General features: G+C 44.9%; 1 protein-coding gene across 1 annotated transcript in view; it reads left to right on the top strand.

Annotated features, from left to right (window-relative positions):
- fads6 (fatty acid desaturase 6) overlaps nt 1–18177 on the top strand; it is a 490314-nt gene extending 472137 nt beyond the window's left edge. The window contains exons 3-6 of the mRNA XM_041216818.1: nt 10693–10873; nt 14912–15099; nt 16854–17033; nt 18028–18177. Of these exons, the coding sequence (XP_041072752.1) occupies nt 10693–10873; nt 14912–15099; nt 16854–17033; nt 18028–18177 (699 nt within the window). The remainder of the gene's footprint in view (nt 1–10692; nt 10874–14911; nt 15100–16853; nt 17034–18027) is intronic.
- The last annotated feature ends 2173 nt before the right edge of the window (nt 18178–20350 follow it).

Raw genomic sequence — 20350 nt, 5'->3', positions numbered from 1 at the left:
TGGAGAGACCAAACGTAAACTGGGCGACCGCTTTGCAGAACACCTGCGGTCTGTCCGCAAGAATGACCCAAACCTCCCTGTCGCTTGCCATTTTAACACTCCACCCTGCTCTCTTGCCCACATGTCTGTCCTTGGCTTGCTGCATTGTTCCAGTGAAGCCCAACGCAAACTGGAGGAACAACACCTCATCTTCCGACTAGGGACTTTACAGCCTTCCGGACTGAATATTGAATTCAACAACTTTAGGTCGTGAGTCCCCTCCCCCATCCTCACCCCCTTTCTGTTTCCCCCTTCTCTTTTTTTTTTCCCAATAAATTATAAAGATTTTCCTTTTCCCACCTATTTCCATTATATAAAATAAAAAAAAAAAACCCACTAGAGCTATACCTTGAGTGCCCTACCATCCATTCTTAATTAGCACATTCGTTTAGATAATATCACCAACTTTATCTTTAACACCTATGTGTTCTATTGTACTATTGTTGTTGACATCTTTTGATATTCTGCTTCTATCACTGCTTGTTTGTCGCTACAACCACACCAACCCCCTCCACCTCTCTGTCTCTCTATCTCTCCGCCCCCCACACACACACCTTAAACCAGCTTATATTTCAGCTCTTTCCTGGACTCGAACTCAAGTTCTGTCGAAGGGTCATGAGGACTCGAAACGTCAACTCTTTTCTTCTCCGCCGATGCTGCCAGACCTGCTGAGTTTTTCCAGGTAATTCTGTTTTTGTTTTGGATTTCCAGCATCCGCAGTTTTTTTGTTTTTATGTCTATTCTCAGACTGTGTGACTTTTCTCAGACTGGGTGACTATTCTCAGACTGTGTGACTTTTCTCAGACTGGGTGTCTTTTCTCAGACTGGGTGACTATTCTCAGATAGGGTGACTATTCTCAAACTGGGTGACTTTTCTCGGACTGAGTGATTTTTCTCAGACTGGGTGACTTTACTCAGACAGGGTGACTTTCCTCGGACTGGGTGACTTTTCTCAGACTGGGTGACTTTTCTCAGACTGGGTGAATTTTCTCATACTGTGTGACTTTTCTCGGACAGGGTGACTTTTCTCAGACTGAGTGACTTTTCTCGGACTGGGTGATATTTCTCAGACTGGGTGACTATTCTCAGACTTGATGACTTTTCTCAGGCTGTGTGACTTTTCTCAGACTGGGTGACAATTCTCAGAGGAGGTGACTTTTCTCCGACTGGGTGACTATTCTCAGACTGGGTGACTTTTCTCAGACTGGGTGACTATTCACAGACTGGGTTACTTTTCTCAGACTGGGTGACTATTCTCAGACTGTCTGACTTTTCTCAGGCTGTGTGAATTTTCTCAGACTGGGTGACTAATCCAGAACTGGGGGACTTTTCTCAGACTGGCTGACTTTTCTCACACTGGGTGAATTTTCTCAGATCGGGTGACTATTCTCTGGCTGTGTGACTTTCCTCAGACTGGGTGACATTTCTCAGACTGGGTGACTATTCTCAAACTTTATGACTTTTCTCGGACTGTGTGACTTTTCTCGGACTGGGTGACATTTCTCCGACTGTGTGACAATTCTCGGACTGGGTGACTTTTCTCAGGCTGTGTGACTTTTCTCAGAATGGTTGAGTATTTTCAGACTGGGTGACTTTTCTCAGATGGGTGACTATTTTCAGACTGGGTGACTTTTCTCATACTGGGTGACTATTCTCAGACTGGGTGACTATTCTCAGACCGGGTGACTATTCTCAGACTGGGTGATTATTCTCAGACTGTGTGACTTTTCTTAGACTGGGTGACTTTGCTTGGACTGGGTGATATTTCTCGGACAGGGTGACTATCCTCGGACTAGATGACTACTCTCAGGCTGTGTGACTTTTCTCAAACTGGGTGACTATTCTCAGACTGGGTGACTATTCTCAGACTGGGTGCCTTTTCTCAGACTGGGTGACTATTCTCAGACTGGGTGACTTTTCTCAGACTGGGTGACTATTCTCAGACTGGGTGACTTTTCTCAAAATGGGTGACTATTCTCAGACTGGGTGACTATTCACAGACTGGGCGACTTTTCTCTGACTGGGTGACTTTTGTCAGACTGGCGACTTTTCTCAGACTGGGTGACTTTTCTCTGGCTGTTTGAACTATTCCATACTGGATGACCTTTTCCGTGCTGGTTGACCTTTTCTGGGCTGGTTGACCTTTTCCTGGCATGTTGACCTTTTTCGGGCTTGGTGACCTTTCTGGAATGGGTGACCTTTTTCGGGCTGGGTGACCTTTCCGGAATGGGTGACTTTTCTCAGACAGGGTGACTTTTCTCAGACTGGGGAATTTTCTCATACTGTGTGACTTTTCTCGGACAGGGTGACTTTTCTCAGACTGAGTGACTTTTCTCGGACTGGGTGATATTTCTCAGACTGGGTAATTATTCTCAGACGTGATGTCTTTTCTCAGGCTGTGTGACTTTTCTCAGACTGGGTGACAATTCTCAGAGTGGGTGACTTTTCTCCGACTGGGTGACTATTCTCAGACTGGGTGACTTTTCTCAGACTGGGTGACTAATCCAGAACTGGGTGACTTTTCTCAGACTGGCTGACTTTTCTCACACTGGGTGAATTTTCTCAGATTGGGTGACCACTCTCTGGCTGTGTGACTTTTCTCAGACTGGGTGACATTTCTCAGACTGGGTGACTATTCTCAAACTTTATGACTTTTCTCAGACTGTGTGACTTTTCTCGGACTGGGTGACATTTCTCAGACTGTGTGACAATTCTCGGACTGGGTGACTTTTCTCAGACTGTGTGACTTTTCTCAGATTGGTTGAGTATTTTCAGACTGGGTGACTTTTCTCAGATGGGTGACTATTTTCCGACTGGGTGACTTTTCTCATACTGGGTGACTATTCTCAGACTGGGTGACTATTCTCAGACTGGGTGACTATTCTCAGACCGGGTGACTATTCTCAGACTGGGTGATTATTCTCAGACTGTGTGACTTTTCTTAGACTGGGTGACTTTGCCTTTACTGGGTCATTTTTCTCAGACTGGGTGACTTTTCGCACACTGGGTGACTATTCTCAGACTGGTTTCGTTTCTCGGACTGGGTGACTTTTCTTGGACTGGGTGATATTTCTCGGACAGGGTGACTATCCTCGGACTAGATGACTACTCTCAGGCTGTGTGACTTTTCTCAAACTGGGTGACTATTCTCAGACTGAGTGCCTTTTCTCAGACTGGGTGACTATTCTCAGACTGGGTAACTATTCTCAGACTGGGTGACTTTTCTCAGACTGGGTGACTATTCTCAGACTGGGTGACTTTTCTCAGACTGGGTGACTATTCTCAGACTGGGTGACTATTCTCAGACTGGGTGACTTTTCTCAGACTGGGTGACTATTCTCATACCGGGTGACTATTCTCAGACAGGGTGTCTATTCTCAGACTGTGTGACTTTTCTCGGACTGGGTGACTATTCTCAGATTGTGTGACTTTTCTCAGACTACGTGACTTTTCTCAGACTGGGTGACTATTCTCAGATAGGGTGACTATTCTCAAACTAGATGACTTTTCTCAGACTGAGTGACTTTTCTCAGACTGGGTGACTTTTCTCAGACTGGGTGACATTTCTCAGCCTGGGTGACTTTTCTCAAACTGGGTGACTATTCTCAGGCTGGGTGACTTTTCTCATACTGGTTGACTATTCTCAGACTGGGTGACTATTCTCAGACCGGATAACTATTCTCAGTCCGGGTGATTATTCTCAGACTGGGTGACTTTTCTCAGACTGGGTGACATTTCTCAGACTGGGTGACTTTGCCTGAACTGGGTGATTTTTCTCAGACTGGGTGACTTTTCTCAGTCTGGGTGATTTTTCTCAGAATGGGTGACTTTTCTCTGACTGGGTGACTATTCTCAGACTGGGTGACTATTCTCGGACTGGGTGACTTTTCTCAGACAGGGTGACTTTTCTCAGACTGGGTGACATTTCTCAGACAGGGTGACTATTCTCAGACTGGTGACTATTCTCAGACTGGGCGACTTTTCTCTGACTGGGTGACTTTTGTCAGACTGGCGACTTTTCTCAGACTGGGTGACTTTTCTCTGGCTGTTTGAACTATCCCATACTGGATGACCTTTTCCGTTCTGGTTGACCTTTTCTGGGCTGGTTGACCTTTTCCTTGCATGTTGACCTTTTTCGGGCTTGGTGACCTTTCTGGATTGGGTGACCTTTTTCGGGCTGGGTGACCTTTCCGGACTGGGTGACTTTTCTCAGACTGGGTGACATTTCTCATACTGGGTGACAGTTTCAGACTGGGTGACTTTTCTCAGACTGAGTGACATTTCTCAGACAGGGTGACTTTTCTCAGACTGGTGACTATTCTCAGACTGGGTGACTTTTCTCTGACTGGGTGACTATTCTCAGATGGGTGACTATACTCAGACCGGTTGATTTTTCTCAGACTGTGTGACTTTTCTCAGACTGGGTAACTTTTCTCTGGCTGTTTGAACTTTCCCATACCGGGTGACCTTTTCCGGGCTGGTTCACCTTTTCCGGGCTGGTTGACCTTTTTCGGGCTGGATGACCTTTCCGGATTGGGTGGCCTTTTTCGGGCTGGGTGACCTTTCCGGACTGGGTGACTTTTCTCAGACAGGGTGACATTTCTCAGACTGGGTGACATTTCTCAGACAGGGTTACCTTTCTCAGACTGGGTGACTTTTCTCAGACTGGGTGACTTTTCTCGGACAGGGTGACTTTTCTCACACTGGGTGACTTTTCTCGGACTCGGTGATATTTCTCGGACTGGGTAATTATTCTTGGACCGGGTGACTTTTCTCAGGCTGGGTGACTTTTCTCAGACCGGGTGACTATTCTCAGACTGGGGGTGACTATTCTCAGACTGGGTGACTATTCTCAGACCAGTTGACTTTTCTCAGACTGGGTGACTTTTCTCAAACAGGGTGACTATCTTCAGACTGTGTGACTTTTCTCGGGCTGGGTGACTTTTCTCAGACTGGGTGACTATTCTCAGACAGGGTGACTTTTCTCAGACTGGGTGACTATTCTCAGACTGTGTGACTTTTCTCGGACTGAGTGAATTTTCTCAGGCTGAGTGACTTCTGAGACTGGGTGACTTTTCTCAGACTGGGTGACTTTTCTCAGACTGGGTGACTTTTCTCGGACTGGCTGAATTTTCTCAGACTGGGTGACTTTTCTCAGACTGGGTGACTATTCTCAGACTGGGTGACCTTTCTCGGACTGGGTGACTTTTCTCGGACTGGGTGATATTTCTCGGACTGGTGACTATTCTCGGACTGGGTGACTTTTCTCAGACTGGGTGACTATTCTCAGACTGGGTGACCTTTCTCGGACTGGGTGACTTTTCTCGGACTGGGTGATATTTCTCGGACTGGTGACTATTCTCGGACTGGGTGACTTTTCTCAGGCAGTGTGACTTTTCTCAGACGTTGTGACCTTTCTCAGACTGGGTGACTTTTCTCAGACTGGGTGACTGTTCTCAGACTGATGGCTTTTCTCGGACTGGGTGACGTTTCTCAGACTGGGTGACTTTTCTCAGACTGTGTGACTTTTCTCGGACTGAGTGACTTTTCTCAGACTGGGTGACTTTTCTCAGACTGGGTGACTTTTCTCGGACAGGGTGACTTTTCTCACACTGGGTGACTTTTCTCGGACTCGGTGATATTTCTCGGACTGGGTAATTATTCTTGGACCGGGTGACTTTTCTCAGGCTGGGTGACTTTTCTCAGACCGGGTGACTATTCTCAGACTGGGGGTGACTATTCTCAGACTGGGTGACTATTCTCAGACCAGTTGACTTTTCTCAGACTGGGTGACTTTTCTCAGACAGGGTGACTATCTTCAGACTGTGTGACTTTTCTCGGGCTGGGTGACTTTTCTCAGACTGGGTGACTATTCTCAGACAGGGTGACTTTTCTCAGACTGGGTGACTATTCTCAGACTGTGTGACTTTTCTCGGACTGAGTGAATTTTCTCAGGCTGAGTGACTTCTGAGACTGGGTGTCTTTTCTCAGACTGGGTGACTTTTCTCAGACTGGGTGACTTTTCTCGGACTGGCTGAATTTTCTCAGACTGGGTGACTTTTCTCAGACTGGGTGACTATTCTCAGACTGGGTGACCTTTCTCGGACTGGGTGACTTTTCTCGAACTGGGTGATATTTCTCGGACTGGTGACTATTCTCGGACTGGGTGACTTTTCTCAGGCAGTGTGACTTTTCTCAGACGTTGTGACCTTTATCAGACTGGGTGACTTTTCTCAGACTGGGTGACTGTTCTCAGACTGTGTGGCTTTTCTCGGACTGGGTGACGTTTCTCAGACTGGGTGACTTTTCTCAGACTGTGTGACTTTTCTCGGACTGGGTGACTTTTCTCAGACTGGGTGACTATTCTCAGACTGGGTGACTTTTCTCAGATTGGGTGACTTTTCTCAGACTGGGTGAGTATTCTCAGACGGGGGACTTTTCTCGGACTGGGTGACTTTTCTCGGACTTGGTGATATTTCTCTTACTGGTGACTATTCTCGGACTGGGTGACTTTTCTCAAGCTATGTGAGTTTTCTCAGACTGGGTGACTATTCACAGACTGGTTGACTTTTCTTAGACTGGGTGACTTTTCTCAGACTGGGTGAGTATTCTCAGCTTGGGTGACTATTCTCAGACCGGGTGACTATTCTCCTACTGGGTGACTATTCTCAGACTGGGTGATTTTTCTCAGACTGGGTGATTTTTCTCAGACTGGGTGATTTTTCTCAGACTGGGTGTCTTTTCTCTGGCTGTTTGAACTTTCCCAGACTGGGTGACCTTTTCCGGTCTAGTTGACCTTTTCCAGGCTGGTTGACCTTTTCCGGGCTGGTTGACCTTTCTCGGGCTGGGTGACCTTTCCTGATTGGGTGGCTTTTTTCGGGCTGGGTGACCTTTCCGGACTGGGTGACCTTTTTCGGTCTAGGTGTCCTTCCCCGGGCTGGGTTGACCATTCCTAGACCTGCAGTCTGATTTTTCTGCCGAATATGAGACGTGAGGTTCTGAATCACAGAATTGTTACAGCGTAGAAGGAGGCCATTCGGCCCATCATGTCTGGACCAGCTCTGAGCATCTTAACTTAGTGCCAATCTTCTGCCTTTTCCCCGTAACCCTGCATCTCGTTTCTATTTAAATAATCATCTAATGCCCTCTTGAATGCTTCAGTTGAACCTGCCTCCACCACACTTCCAGACAGTGCATTCCAAATCCTAGCTATTCGCTGTGTGACAAAGGTTTTTCTCACCTCATGTTAGCTTCTTTTGGAAAACACTTTAAAACTGTGCCTTCTGGTTCTCGATCCCTTTACAAGTAGGAACAGTTTCTCCCTATCTACTCTGTCCAATCCCCTCATTTTATTTGAAAACCTCTTTCAAATATCCTCTTAACCTTCTCCTCTCCAAGGGAAACAGCCCCAACTTCTCCAATCTTTCCTCATAACTGAAGTGTCTCATCCCTAAAACCATTCTCATAAACCTCTTCTGCACTCTCTCCAATACGTTCACATCCTTCCTAAAGTGTGGCTCCCAGAACTGTGCACAATACCCCAGCTCAGGTCTAACCAGTGTCTTATATAAGTTCATCATAATCTCTCTACTCTTGAATTAAAAAAGGAAATAAGGAAGTCAAAGAGAGGGCATGAAAAAAGATTAGCAAGTAAAGTTAAAGATAACCCAAAGATGTTATACCAATACATTAATGCTAAAAGGTTAGTTAAGGAAAAAGTGGGACCTATCAGAGATGAAGATGGGAACTTGTGTGTGGATGCAGAGGCTGTGGGAAGGTTTTGAATTAATATTTTGTTTCCGTGGTTACAAAGGAAAGGGAGGATGTAGATATTGGATGGGATAGTCATAAAGAGAGAGGAAGTACTCGAAGGGTTGAAATTCTTGAAAGTTGGTAAGTCACCAGGGCCAAATGGATTGTTTCCAAGACGGCTGAAGGAAGTCAGGGAGGAGATAGCAGATGCTCTGAGGATGATTTTCCATCTTCACTAGATACAGGGGAGGTACCGGAGGACTGGAGAAATGCAAACGTAGTTCCATTGTTTAAAAAGGGATCAAAGGAAATGCCAAACAATTATAGGCCAGTTAGTCTTATATCGATGGTGAGCAAATTAGTAGAATCAATCCTGAGAGATAGGATTAACTGTCATGTGGAAAGGCATGGACTAGTCAGGGATGGTCAGCATGGATTTGTTAAAGGAAGGTCTTCCCTCACAAATTTGATTGAATTCTTTGAGAAAGAGACAAGAAGGGTTGATGAAGGTAGTGCAGTGGATGTTGTGTACATGGATTTTAGCAAGGCATTTGACAAGGTCCCACATGGCAGATTGGTCAGGAAAGTAAAAGCCCATGGGATTCAGGGTAATGTGGCAAACTGGATAAAAGGTTGGCTTTGTAATAGGAAAAAAAGGCTAATGGTCGATGGATGCCCTTGCGAATGGAAAGTTGTCTCAAGAGGTGTTCCACAGTGCTCTATGTTGGGACCCTTGCTGTTTTTGTTATATATTAACAATTTGGATATGAACGTGGAGGGCACGATTGGGAAATTTGCAGATGACACAAAGATTGGCTGATTAGTGGATAGTGTAGAGGATAGCCATAATCTCCAAAACAATATAGATGGGTTGGTGGTGTGGGCGGTAAAGTGGCAGATGGATTTTAACATCGAGAAGTGTGAGGTCATACATTTAGGGAGGTCAAATAGTTACAGGGATTACAAAATAAATGGGAATGTACTAAGAGGGGTAGATGAAGTGAGAGATCTTGGCATACAAGTACACAGATCCCTGAAGGCAGCAGTTCAAGAAGACAAGGTTGTAGAGAAGGCATATGGAATGCTCTCCTTCACTGATAGAGGTATAGAATATAAAAGTAAGGATATAATGTTCGAATTGTATAAAACAGTGGTGAAGCCACAACTAGAGTATTGTGTGCAGTTCTGGTCACCACATTACAGGAAGGTAATAGCTCTGGAGAGAGTGCAGAGGAAGTTTACAAGAATGTTGCCAGGGTTAGAAAAGTGTAGCTATGAGGAGAGATTGGATACGTTGGGGTTATTTTCCTTCGCACAAAGAAGGCTGAGAGGTGACTTGATTGAGGTGTACAAAATTATGAGGGGAATAGATAGAGTGGACAGGATAAAATTGTTTCCCTTGGTGGAGAATTCTAGAACCAGGGGACAAAGATTCAAGATAAGTGGCAGAAGGTGTAGGGGGACATGAGGAAGAACTTTTTTACGCAGAGGGTAGTGGGTGTCTGGAATTTGCTGCCTAAGTTGGTGGTAGAGATAGAAACTCTAAACTCTTTTAAAAAGTACCTGGATCTGCACCTTAAGTGCTGTAAGCTACAGGGCTATGGGCTGGGTGCAGGAAAGTGGGATTAGAAAGGGTACCTGGGTGTCCTCGGGCTGACATGGACAAGATGGGCCAAATGGCCTCCTTCTGTGCTGTAACTTTTCTACGGTTCTATGTACATATACACCCAGGACTCTCTGCTCCTGCACACCCTTTAGAATAGCATCCTTTAGTTTATACCATCTCTCAATGTTCTTTGTACCGGAGTGTATCACCTCACTCTTCTCCTCATTGAATTTCATCTGCCACCTATTTGCCCACCCCACCAATGTATCAATGTAATTTTGAAGTTCTGCACTGTCCTCCTCACAGTTTACAATGTTCCCAAGTTTTGTATCGTCTGCAAACTTTGAAATTGTCCTCTGCACACCAAGATCTAGATCATTTATATATGTCAGGAAAATCAAATGTCCCAGTACTGATCCCTGGGCAACTTCACTACAAACCATCATCCAGCCTGAAAAATACGCATTAACCTTTATTCTCTGTTTCCTATTTCTCAGCCAACTTTGTATCCAAGTTGTTACTGCCCCTTTTATTCCATGACCTATAACTTTCCTCACAAATCTGTTGTTTGGTACTGCGTCAAATGCCTTTTGGGAGTCCATATACACCGCATCAACGACCTTGCCCTCATCAACCATCTCTGTTACCTCTTCAAAAAACTCCAGCAAGTTAGTTAGGCACGATTTTCCTTTAACAAATCCATGCTGACTCAGGTTATGTGTTCACTGTGGAGATTTGTAGTTGAGTTCAATTACTGTTATGCACAGTGAATTTTTTACTCTCTGTGTGATTCCTGATATTTTGATTCTAATTTTGCTGTTTGACCCATTTGACTTTGTGACCCTTGTCCTACACTCATGGGGGTGTGGATTGGGGGCTAGTGGGGAGCGCCCCTCTGATCTTTGTCCTATTCTTGGAGGTTGATGCTGTGACCCTATGTCCCACTCTCAATATTTGACACAATGACCTCCTTGTCCTATTCAGGGTTTGACTCTATGACCTTCTTGCCCTACCCTCAATATTTGAGTCTGACCCTTTGTACTACTCTCAGGGTTTAGTTTGAAGTCATGTTCCAGGCTGATCAAGGGCTGTAAACACATAAAGTGAGTGACAGTGAATTTATGGCAGTTTTACACTGTGCCCAGTTTGCTGCATCGTCCACTCTACTACCAAAGACTCAATCAAGTTACATTGATAAAAGTAGAACTGTCACATACACAATATAGGAATGTTTACAGATACCAATCTTTCCCAGTTTACAGGCTTCAAAGTTTACAGGTGTCAATCTTTCTCAGGTTTGTGGATCTTTCACGGCGGAGAAAGGTACATATCATCATGTGAAGCTGCATCACGCCTACACCAATGTCATTGGATTGGGTGACTCAAGCACCTGGAAGGTCCCCTTCTTCCCACGTTATATCTATTTGTTCATCCTGCCTTTGGCAGTGCCAGTCATAACACCAATCGTGGCAATAGGTAAGAAATGGGCGAGTGTCACGACTACTGCATACAGAAGTAACCAGATGTGGTTTTTGACCGGAGCTGTTGATGATTCATTTTGTTGACTACCTGAGGGGTCTCACTGTGAGCACTGCTTTGCTGCAGGGAATCTCAGTAACAGGGCTATCTTTTAAAGGGGGGGTTTTCCTCACTAGTTTCACTTTTTAAAATAGAAATTTTACCTCCAGCATGCTCTTTTAAGGAAGCTGCTTCCTTATCAGAACCCCTTATGAAAGAGGGAGCATTAATTTAGGAGGGAATCCTGTTGCCATGGTTCGTTTTAGACAGGGAGTCTCATCTGCAAGGGCCTCACTGTGAAGGTCCTCTTTTTTTTATAAGGATTTCACCAGCTGGTTCCCTTTTGAAGAATAAATAGTGGGACCTGTGCAGAGGCACAATGTATATTACAGGAGACCCATAATACTGGAAAGAATAAAACAGAACTCTCGATAAATCAATACATAGGTGACACTAAGCCTGAGTTTAGAATCTGAAAGATTGTAAAAAGGAAGGAAAGTGAGGAGATCTATAATCCTGGGAATAAGCAAGTTACAATCGGAGATCATGACTGTGGTGCCTGTGGGCTTCATTTTATTTATTTATATTTTCACATAAATATATCTTACATCCATAGGAATGTGCAATAAATGCTAGTCTTGCCAGTGACACTGACATTACAAGAACAAATAAAATAAATTGCTGTGTTATTGATTCAGTTTGCTTCTGTGCGAACTCATGTCTTACAGTAAATTTAGTTTGCGGGTTATCCAGAATGATAGCCTATGAACATGGTGCCTATCAGAGACATCAGGGTATCAGGGTTGGACAGTAAACCTCTTATACATCTATCCATTTCATGTCTGCAGAAGGTCCCAAAGTGCCTCACAGCCAGTGTTATAAGCTGAGCCAAGTTGGCGCAACAAAGTAATTGTTAATGCTGCAGTATGATGATCCATTCACTCTCCGCATGTTGTCTCTGACTTTGTGAGGTGTGGCCCTGCCTTTGGATTCAGCCCTACAGTGAACAGCCTGAACTATAGCATTGATTTTAACATGGCGAGGACATAGGGAAAGTCATAAAGTCATAATGGCACAGAAAGAGTCCATGCCAACTCTCTGTATAGCAATCCAGTCAGTCCCATTTCTCTGCTCTATCCCCTGCAGGTATATTTCCTTCAATTGCCCATCCAATTTCCTCTTGAAATTATTTATCATCTCCACTTCCACCCTCCTCATGGGCAGTGAGTTACAGGTCATTACCACGGTGGGGACAGAGTGGTTACGGGGGATGCAGTTGCGGTTGCTTTGTTGGCTAGATGGCTGCAGTGTAGTGAAGAATGATGCCAGCAGTGCGGATTTAATCTCTGTACTGGCTGAGCAGTTCCTGGGAGCTGCCTCCTTGCCTTGCCCCAGGGCTCGATGTGGAGTGGTGCCCCTCAAACTATATCCATTTGTCTCTGTTACGCCCATGGCCTCTCATGGACTATGGCTAAAGATTGATGGATGTAGCACAGGGAAATTGGAGCTTTAGAGGGACATGAAAGAAAAGATTATTAAGGTATTAAGCACAATGATATTGGCAGACTAGGTAGAGAGGGAGGGACTAGTGAAGGATGTTATCAGGTTCTTGTTTCCTCTCCATGAGCGAGAGTCATGTTGGGAGAAGCCCCAAATTGAAGTGGTGTTCAGCTGTTCAATGGACTTCAGCGTTACAACGAGCAGAGTGTTGTGGAAGGAGATAGACATGCTTTGTAGAAAAGAGAGCCTGACCTTGTGGGAGCCGAGTGATGGAGGGTGGCTGGGATTGGAGCAGCCACAATGTGGGTATCTAGTCACACGCACTTGTGTCAACTTGAGAAAAACAAATGGATCCTCACCTGAAATGTGAGCCAGCTGACACCTGGGCAAAGACTCATTTAAATGCCCCATCTGGCAGTAACCAAGTTGAGGGACAGTTAAACTAACAGGTTACAGTTACCCCCATCAAACCTATTCCTTTCCCATGTATCCCCACGTTAATCTACTTTTTCAAATGGGACAGCTGGATTTTGTTTTCTAAACAGATTGGATCCAGTTATGTCATCAAGATCACACCTGGAATTTCAACCTGAATGAGAGAGGGGCACCGTACTCGCCCCTTTCAGACAAAACCTGCAACCGCACTCTGAGCCAGACTTGTTTTCTTGTGGAGCAAGGGTGCGTTTTGAGGCCCCAGAAGGAAGCATTGGGCTTCCTTTGAACCAAGCTATCCACCACCCCCCATGTCGCTTGCAACCCTGAGCCGCAGCAACTGCCAGGTCCCTGACTGCATGTGGCCTCCTGCCTCCTGCTCATGCTCTTGCCCATCACAAGGTTGTCAATCTGGCTGAGAGTCTGCAGCACATGGGCCTGCAATTGTGAGTGACAGGATCTCCTTGTCCCTGTCTTGTTGGATTCTCGGCTGATTAATATCTTCCTGCCGTGCACCCTCTTTGTCGCCATGTTAATAACAGGGTCTCTGACTCAGATTAAAGTGGTGGCGGTTGCCATGTGAACAGCTACAAGGCACAAGTAAGGAGTGTGAAGCAACTTTCCACTTGACTGGGTGAGTGCAGCTCCCACAACATTCAAGGAGCTTGACACCGTCCAGGATAAAGCAACCCACTTGATTGGCACCCCTTCCACAAACATTCATTCCCTTCACCACTGACGCACAGTAGCAGCAGTGTGCACCATCTACAAGATGCACTGCAGGAATTCACCAAGGCTCCTTCGACAGCACCTTCCAAACCCACAACCACTACCATCTAGAAGGTCAAGGACAGCAGATAGATGGGAACACCACCATTTGGAAGTTGCCCTCCAAGTCACGCATCATCCTGACTTGGAAATATATCACAATTCCTTTAATGTCGCTGGGTCAAAATCCTGGAACTCCCTCCCTAACAGCACTGTGGGTGTACCTACACCACATGGGCTGCATTGGTTCAAGAAGGCAGCTCACCACCACCTTCTCAATGGCAACTAGGGATGGGCAATAAATGCTGGCCCAGCCAGCGAAGCCCACATCCTGTAAGTGAATTTTAAAAATTCAACAGTAAGGATTTGATTTTGATTTTGTTTTAAACTAAAGGCATTGTATTGAAAGATGGTTAATACACAGAATTGAAGCTTTATCCCTCAGGTATAAACCATGAACAATTGATTAACTTGTCCAGTAATTTCAAAGCACCTTACACCCATTGTGTTTGAAAGTCCTTTGATCCCAGTCTTCTCTTTCAAAGGGGAATAAAAGGAAATAAAGGGAAACTCAGAGTCAGGCTTTCAAACAGAGATCTGTAAAAGAATTAGTCAAACTTGGAGGTACAAACACTGGAGGAACAGTTAGAAATTGAACTCTGTTTGCTCTCACAAGTGGATGTAAAAGATCCCATGGCACTATTTCAAAGAAGGGCCAGTGCTCTGGCCAATATTTATCCCTTAGTCAACGTCACCAAAACAGATCATCTGGTCAGCCTCACATTGCTGTTTGCAGGAGCTTGCTGTGCACAAATTGGCTGCCATGTTTCCTAAATTACAACAGGAACTACACTTAATCAGATGTAAAGCACTTTGGGATGCTGTGTAAGATGCTATATAAATGCAATGATGTCATCTTTTGGATGAGATGTCCTCTCAGATGGACTTAAAAGAACCCATGACACTATTGAAAGAGGAGTAGGGAAGTTCCCTGTTGTCCTGGCCAATATTTATCCCACAACCAACATCAGTAATACACATTATCTGATCATTTACCCTATATCCATTGTGAGATCTTGCTGTGTGTGAATTAACTGCTACTTTGCTGATAAAAAAGGAGTGATTTGTTTTTGAAAGGATCTCACTGGCAGTGAAGCACTTTGGATGTCCTGGATATGAAAGATACGATGTGTCCTTTCTAAGATCTGGGATCCAGTCTGTTCAGTGTGGAGCTGTGGGGAATCAAGCACAGATACAAACTATTGGAGAAGCTGATGTCGTGAATTCTTTTGCCAGGATTGATCCAGGATCAGCCAATGACAACAGTCATCAGGACACTCTCGGCAATCACCCTGGGGATGTGGGTCCACTGCTGGTTCCTAATGCATGTGTCCGGTTTCCAATCACTGCTCTCGGCATTCCTCTGTATGCTGTTGTACAAAACTATTTACTCCATTCCATACATACATGTCAATATATTTCAGGTAGGATTTGGGTATGAGGAATGTGTTGGTGCAATCATGTTTTCAAATTTAGTCTCTCTTTGGCAGGGAGATTTATCGCAACATCTCCTGCAGCCTCTCTAATCTCTAATTGACTGATTGTGCACTGGCTGATTAATGTTTTTCTGAACTTTACTCTCTCTTTCACCCCAAACTGTAAGCAGCCCAATACACACAGTCTGAATACTCAAGACTCACTCCATCACCCCCCCTTAGCTCACTCCATCCCCCCAATCTTAACTCACCCCATCCCCCAATCTTAACTCACTCCATTCCCCCAATCTTAACTCACTCCATCCCTCCAATCTTAACTCACTCCATCCCCCCAATCTTAACTCATTCCATACCCCCAATCTTAACTCACTCCATCCCCCCAATCTTAACTCATTCCATCCCCCCAATCTTAACTCACTCCATTCCCCCCAATCTTAAGTCACTCCATTCCCCTAATCTTAACTTATTCTATCCCCCCCAATCTTAACTCACTCCATCCCTTCCAATCTTAACTCACCCTATCCCCCCATCTTAACTCACTCCATTCCCCCAATCTTAACTCACTCCATCCCCCCAATCTTAACTCACTCCATCCCCCCAATCTTAACTCATTCCATCCCCCCAATCTTAACTCACTCCATTCCCCCCAATCTTAAATCACTCCATTCCCCCAATCTTAACTTATTCTATCCCCCCCAATCTTAACTCACTCCATCTGCCCCAATATTAAGTCACTCCATCATCCCCATTCTTAACTCAGTCTTTCCCATTTCTATAACTATGGAACTCGTCATTCCCACCTGCCACCCCTGCCCCCATAACTCCTTCCTCCCACAGTCTTCAACTTTATAACTTATCAAAACTTTCCCTAATCTCTGTCACTCTCAGGCACTATGTGCCTTTCCCACTTACCTGGTTTTCCAATGAAATCTAACCATTCTGACTACAATATGCTGTCCCTTTAAAAAATGAATCTTTATCTCTGATCGATGCAGCAATAATTCTCAAGCAATCCTGTCTATTATGATACAGTGAGGTAACCATGATAATTAAGTAATGCCATGTAAACCTGAGATCACCATTACCCACTTCACAATTAATCCTTTCTAAATAAATCACTTCTGAGTTTTGTGGGAGTGGCAGGAAGTGTTGGGCAGGGTGTGTGTGTTGTTGGGGGGGGTCGGGGAGGGGGTTGGTGTAGGAGTGAATAAGACACTGGACTCAACCTCCCCATATCGCTTTCTGTTGAAGTGTGTCGGTGATAAGGAACACTGGAACAGGGAGAGGCAAATGATCACTCCCACCTGCTCTGCCATGCAACTAGGTCATGACTGACCTCTAGGATAACTCCATTTATCACTTTGGCTCCTCATGCCTTAAGAACCTCACTCAACAACATCTGTTGATCTCAGTTCTAAAATTTTCAATTGACTCCCAGTCTCAACAGACTTTTGGGGGAGAGAGCTCCAGCTTTCCACTACCCTTTATGTGAAGAATCAATTCCTAACATCGCCCCTGATCGGTTCATCGCTAATTATGTCCCCTTGTTTTGGACTCCCAACTAAATAAAGCATTTCTCTACCTACCCTATAGAATCCTTTAATCATCATAAACTGAATGTTTTAGTCAAACCTAGATTTATATCTGGGTGAAAAGCCACAGTCTAACCCACGATGCCATCCAGTCCCAAAATTTGTGTCAGGAGATGGATTATTTAAGACTTTCAAAATTATTTTTCAAAGCATATTGGATTGGCGATGTTCTCTCCTACAAAGAAGCCAAAGCGAATCTACCAGATGGCCTATGGAGTGTTGAACCTGCCTCGGAACATGCTATTGGATTGGTCCTTCGGACACTCAATCATCAACTGCCATGTGGAGCATCATCTGTTCCCCACATTGTCTGACAACATGTGTCTGAAGGTAGAGTGATGGAAGAGTTAGGGTTCTAGAGTGATGGAAGAGTTAGGGTTGTCGAGTGATGGAAGAGTTAGGGTTCTAGAGTGATGGGAGAAGTAGGGTTCTACAGTGATGGGAGAGTTAGGGAGCTAGAATGATGGGAGATTTAGGGTGCTAGAGTGATGGGGGAGTTAGGGTGCTATTATGATGGAAGAGTTAGGGAGTTTTATGACACAGCAGTTGGTAAAGGCTGTTATTTAAAATCCCAGAGGAAAACTTTAAACAACTGTCATATCCTATAACTTCAATTGGTATGTTTGAGATGCAGCTCTAAATTCAGGAATAAGATGACCAATTCTCGAGAGGTTTTTAGGGTGCTGGAGTGATGGGCGAGTTAGGGTGCTGGAGTGATGGGAGAGTTAGGGTGCTGGAGTGATGGGAGAGTTAGGGTGCTGGAGTGATGGGAGAGTAGGGCGCTGGAGTTATGGGAGAGTTAGGGTGCTAGAGTGATGGGAAAATTAGGGTGCTAGAGTGATGGGAGAGTTAGGGAGCTAGAGTGATGGGAGAATTAGGGAGCTGGAGTTGTGGGAGAGTTAGGGTGCTGAAGTTATGGGAGAGTTAGGGTGCTAGAGTGATGGGAGAATTAGGGTGCTAGAGTGATGGGAGGGTTAGGGAGCTAGAGTGAAGGGAGAGTTAGGGTGCTAGAGTAATGGGAGAATTAGGGTGCTGGAGTTATGGGAGTTAGGGTGCTAGAATGATGGGAGACTTAGGGAGCTGGAGTTGTGGGAGAGTTGGGGAGCTAGAGTGATGGGAGAGTTATGGAGCTAGAGTGATGGGAGAGTTAGGGTACTAGAATGATGGGAGAGTTAGGATGCTAGAGTGATGGGAGAGTTAGGGTGCTAGAGGTATGGGTTGTTATAGTGTCAGTGACATTTTGGTGATCCTGTATATTCCCAAGGAAGAAAGCTGAATATTGATTTGCTGCTCTTTCTGAATCTCATCCTTTTATTGCTAACAGGTGAAGCCTATCGTATCAAAGTACTTCAAACAACACAGCATCCCTTACAATGAAGACAACTATCTCTCTCGCCTTCGCTTGTTCATTGACAAATATGAAGAACTGATGGTCAATGCACCGCAGCTAACTGAGTTAGTGGGTATTCAGTGAGGAGGAGAGCAGGCTGCCTAGCAGTGCAGTGTCCTCTCCATATTGGGCACCCTCAATCGCCTTCAAAGATACTGAACATTACACAACCATTTAAAGGGGAATTACATAACTGCTTAAGAGGAAATAAACTACTGTTTAAAGGGGAATTGGACAATTGCTTAAAGGGGAAATCACACAATTGTTTAAAGGCGAGTTACAGAAATGTTCAAAGGCATAACCGATCAATAAGAAATACATAATGTTGAATGCGCATTACACAATGTTTAAAGAGAGTTACACTATTGTCTAAAGAGGAATTGGACAAAAGTTTAAAGGGGAAATACACAATTTTAAAAGGGTAATTATACAACTGTTTAAATGGGAATTGCAAAACTGTTTAGGAGATAAGAGACAATTGTTTAAAGGGGAATTACACAGCTGTTTATAGAGGGATTACAGGATTGTTTGAGGGAGTGTTACATGACTTGTGCTCCTGATAGTTCATTTGCTATAGTACTTGGACCCTCATTGGTTGAAATCCTACCAACAGCAGTAGTTCAGAGCTCACCTGTTAAAGCGTGGCTATGATACAGTACAAGGGTCGGGTGTGTAGCACTCTCAGCTGAGTCAGAAGATCGTGGGTTAAATATTCCTCAAAATTGAGGCTGACACTCCAGTGTAATACTGAGGGAGTGCTGTAGTGTGAGAGATGCCATCTCTAATACGCAATGTTAAACTTTCAGGTGGATATGTCTGAAGACGATTAATGGAGTTATCCTTGAGTCCTGGCCAATACTTATCTCTCAGTCAACATTCCTAAATAATAGGTTCATCTAATCGTTATCATGTTACTGTTTGTGGGAGCTTGCTGTGCACAAATTGGCTGCATTTTCCTTCATTACAACAGTGACTCCACTTCCAAAAATGCTTCATTATCTTTAATGCTCTTTGGGGCATCCTGAGGAAGTGAAGGGCACTATAGAAATGCAGGTCTTTTTTTGTGCAAGAGGCAAGGAGCAGATGACCTGCTGTACCCTGACTGAGACCAGCACAAGCTCAGTGAATAGCACATCCGCTGGTTCGATCTTATTTGCCTGAATCAGTTATGTGTCATCTTATTCTTACTGACAATTCCCCAGGCAATTGCTCAATTGAGTAATGCCAGCCAGGAGGGAGTGCATGTCCAAGTCACAATACAAGTAATCCAATTGGACGGCTTGTTGAATGGTGTAAACTCTACCCTCTCACACTTGATTCTTGATCTACACAGAGGTGCTGGCTCTGACTGGCGGTACCAGCTCTACTGGTCAGGGCAGCCACTAGTAAAAATAATACAAACATTTAAATTACTTGGTCAAATGGCACCCAGGAAGTACAAAAGAGGGAAAATAGTTTTCTATGAACTATTAATGGCTGGAAAATCACAGATAGCCTGTGGAATTTCTGATGGCTACTGTCAGCGAGACTCCTGGTTACAAATGTTCAGACTTACAAAATTGCTCTTTATCAATCACAGCTGAATGGCAGGCAGAATCTCACCAGCTGGGACCTGCAGGTGTGGAAGATGAGATGTGAGCATTGAGATCAGCAATTGCTTAAATCTGCAACTCCATTGGCTCAAATAATACTGGGCAATATCAACCTGACTGGTGTTTTAATGCAGGGTGCAGGGAGATTGATTCAATCTCTAGCAATACCCTGCAGTAGTGACTTCCTGGTTACTCTCAGTCACTCTGCCACTCACTCACCTGGCCACTCTCCTGGTCACTCCCTCAGCCACTTCCCTCAATCACTCTCTAAGTCACCTCTTTTAGATACGCTCCCAGTCATTCTCCACTCTCTCTCCAAGCCACTCTCCCAGTCACACTCTCAGTCGCTCTCGGTCATTGTCTCAGTCACTCTCCCGGTAACTCTTTTGGTTACTCTCCCCGCCATTCTCTCAGCACTCTCTCGGTCACTCTCCACCAGTCACTATCCTGGTCACTCACCCAATCACTCACCTGATCACTCCCAGTCATACTCCCAATAAGATCTTGCAGTCACTGTCTCGGTCACTCACCCGACCACTCTCCTGGTCACTCACCCAGTCAGTCTCCCGGTCACTCTCCTGGTCACTCTCTCAGGCACTTCCGGTCACCCTCCTTGTCACTCTCCTGGTCACTCAGTCACTCTTCCATTCATTCTCCCGGTCACT

This window comes from Carcharodon carcharias, chromosome 22 (genome assembly GCF_017639515.1).
Source record: "Carcharodon carcharias isolate sCarCar2 chromosome 22, sCarCar2.pri, whole genome shotgun sequence".
In the NCBI taxonomy this organism is placed as follows: Eukaryota; Metazoa; Chordata; class Chondrichthyes; order Lamniformes; family Lamnidae; genus Carcharodon; species Carcharodon carcharias.
This window is presented reverse-complemented; position numbering and strand designations above follow the sequence as displayed.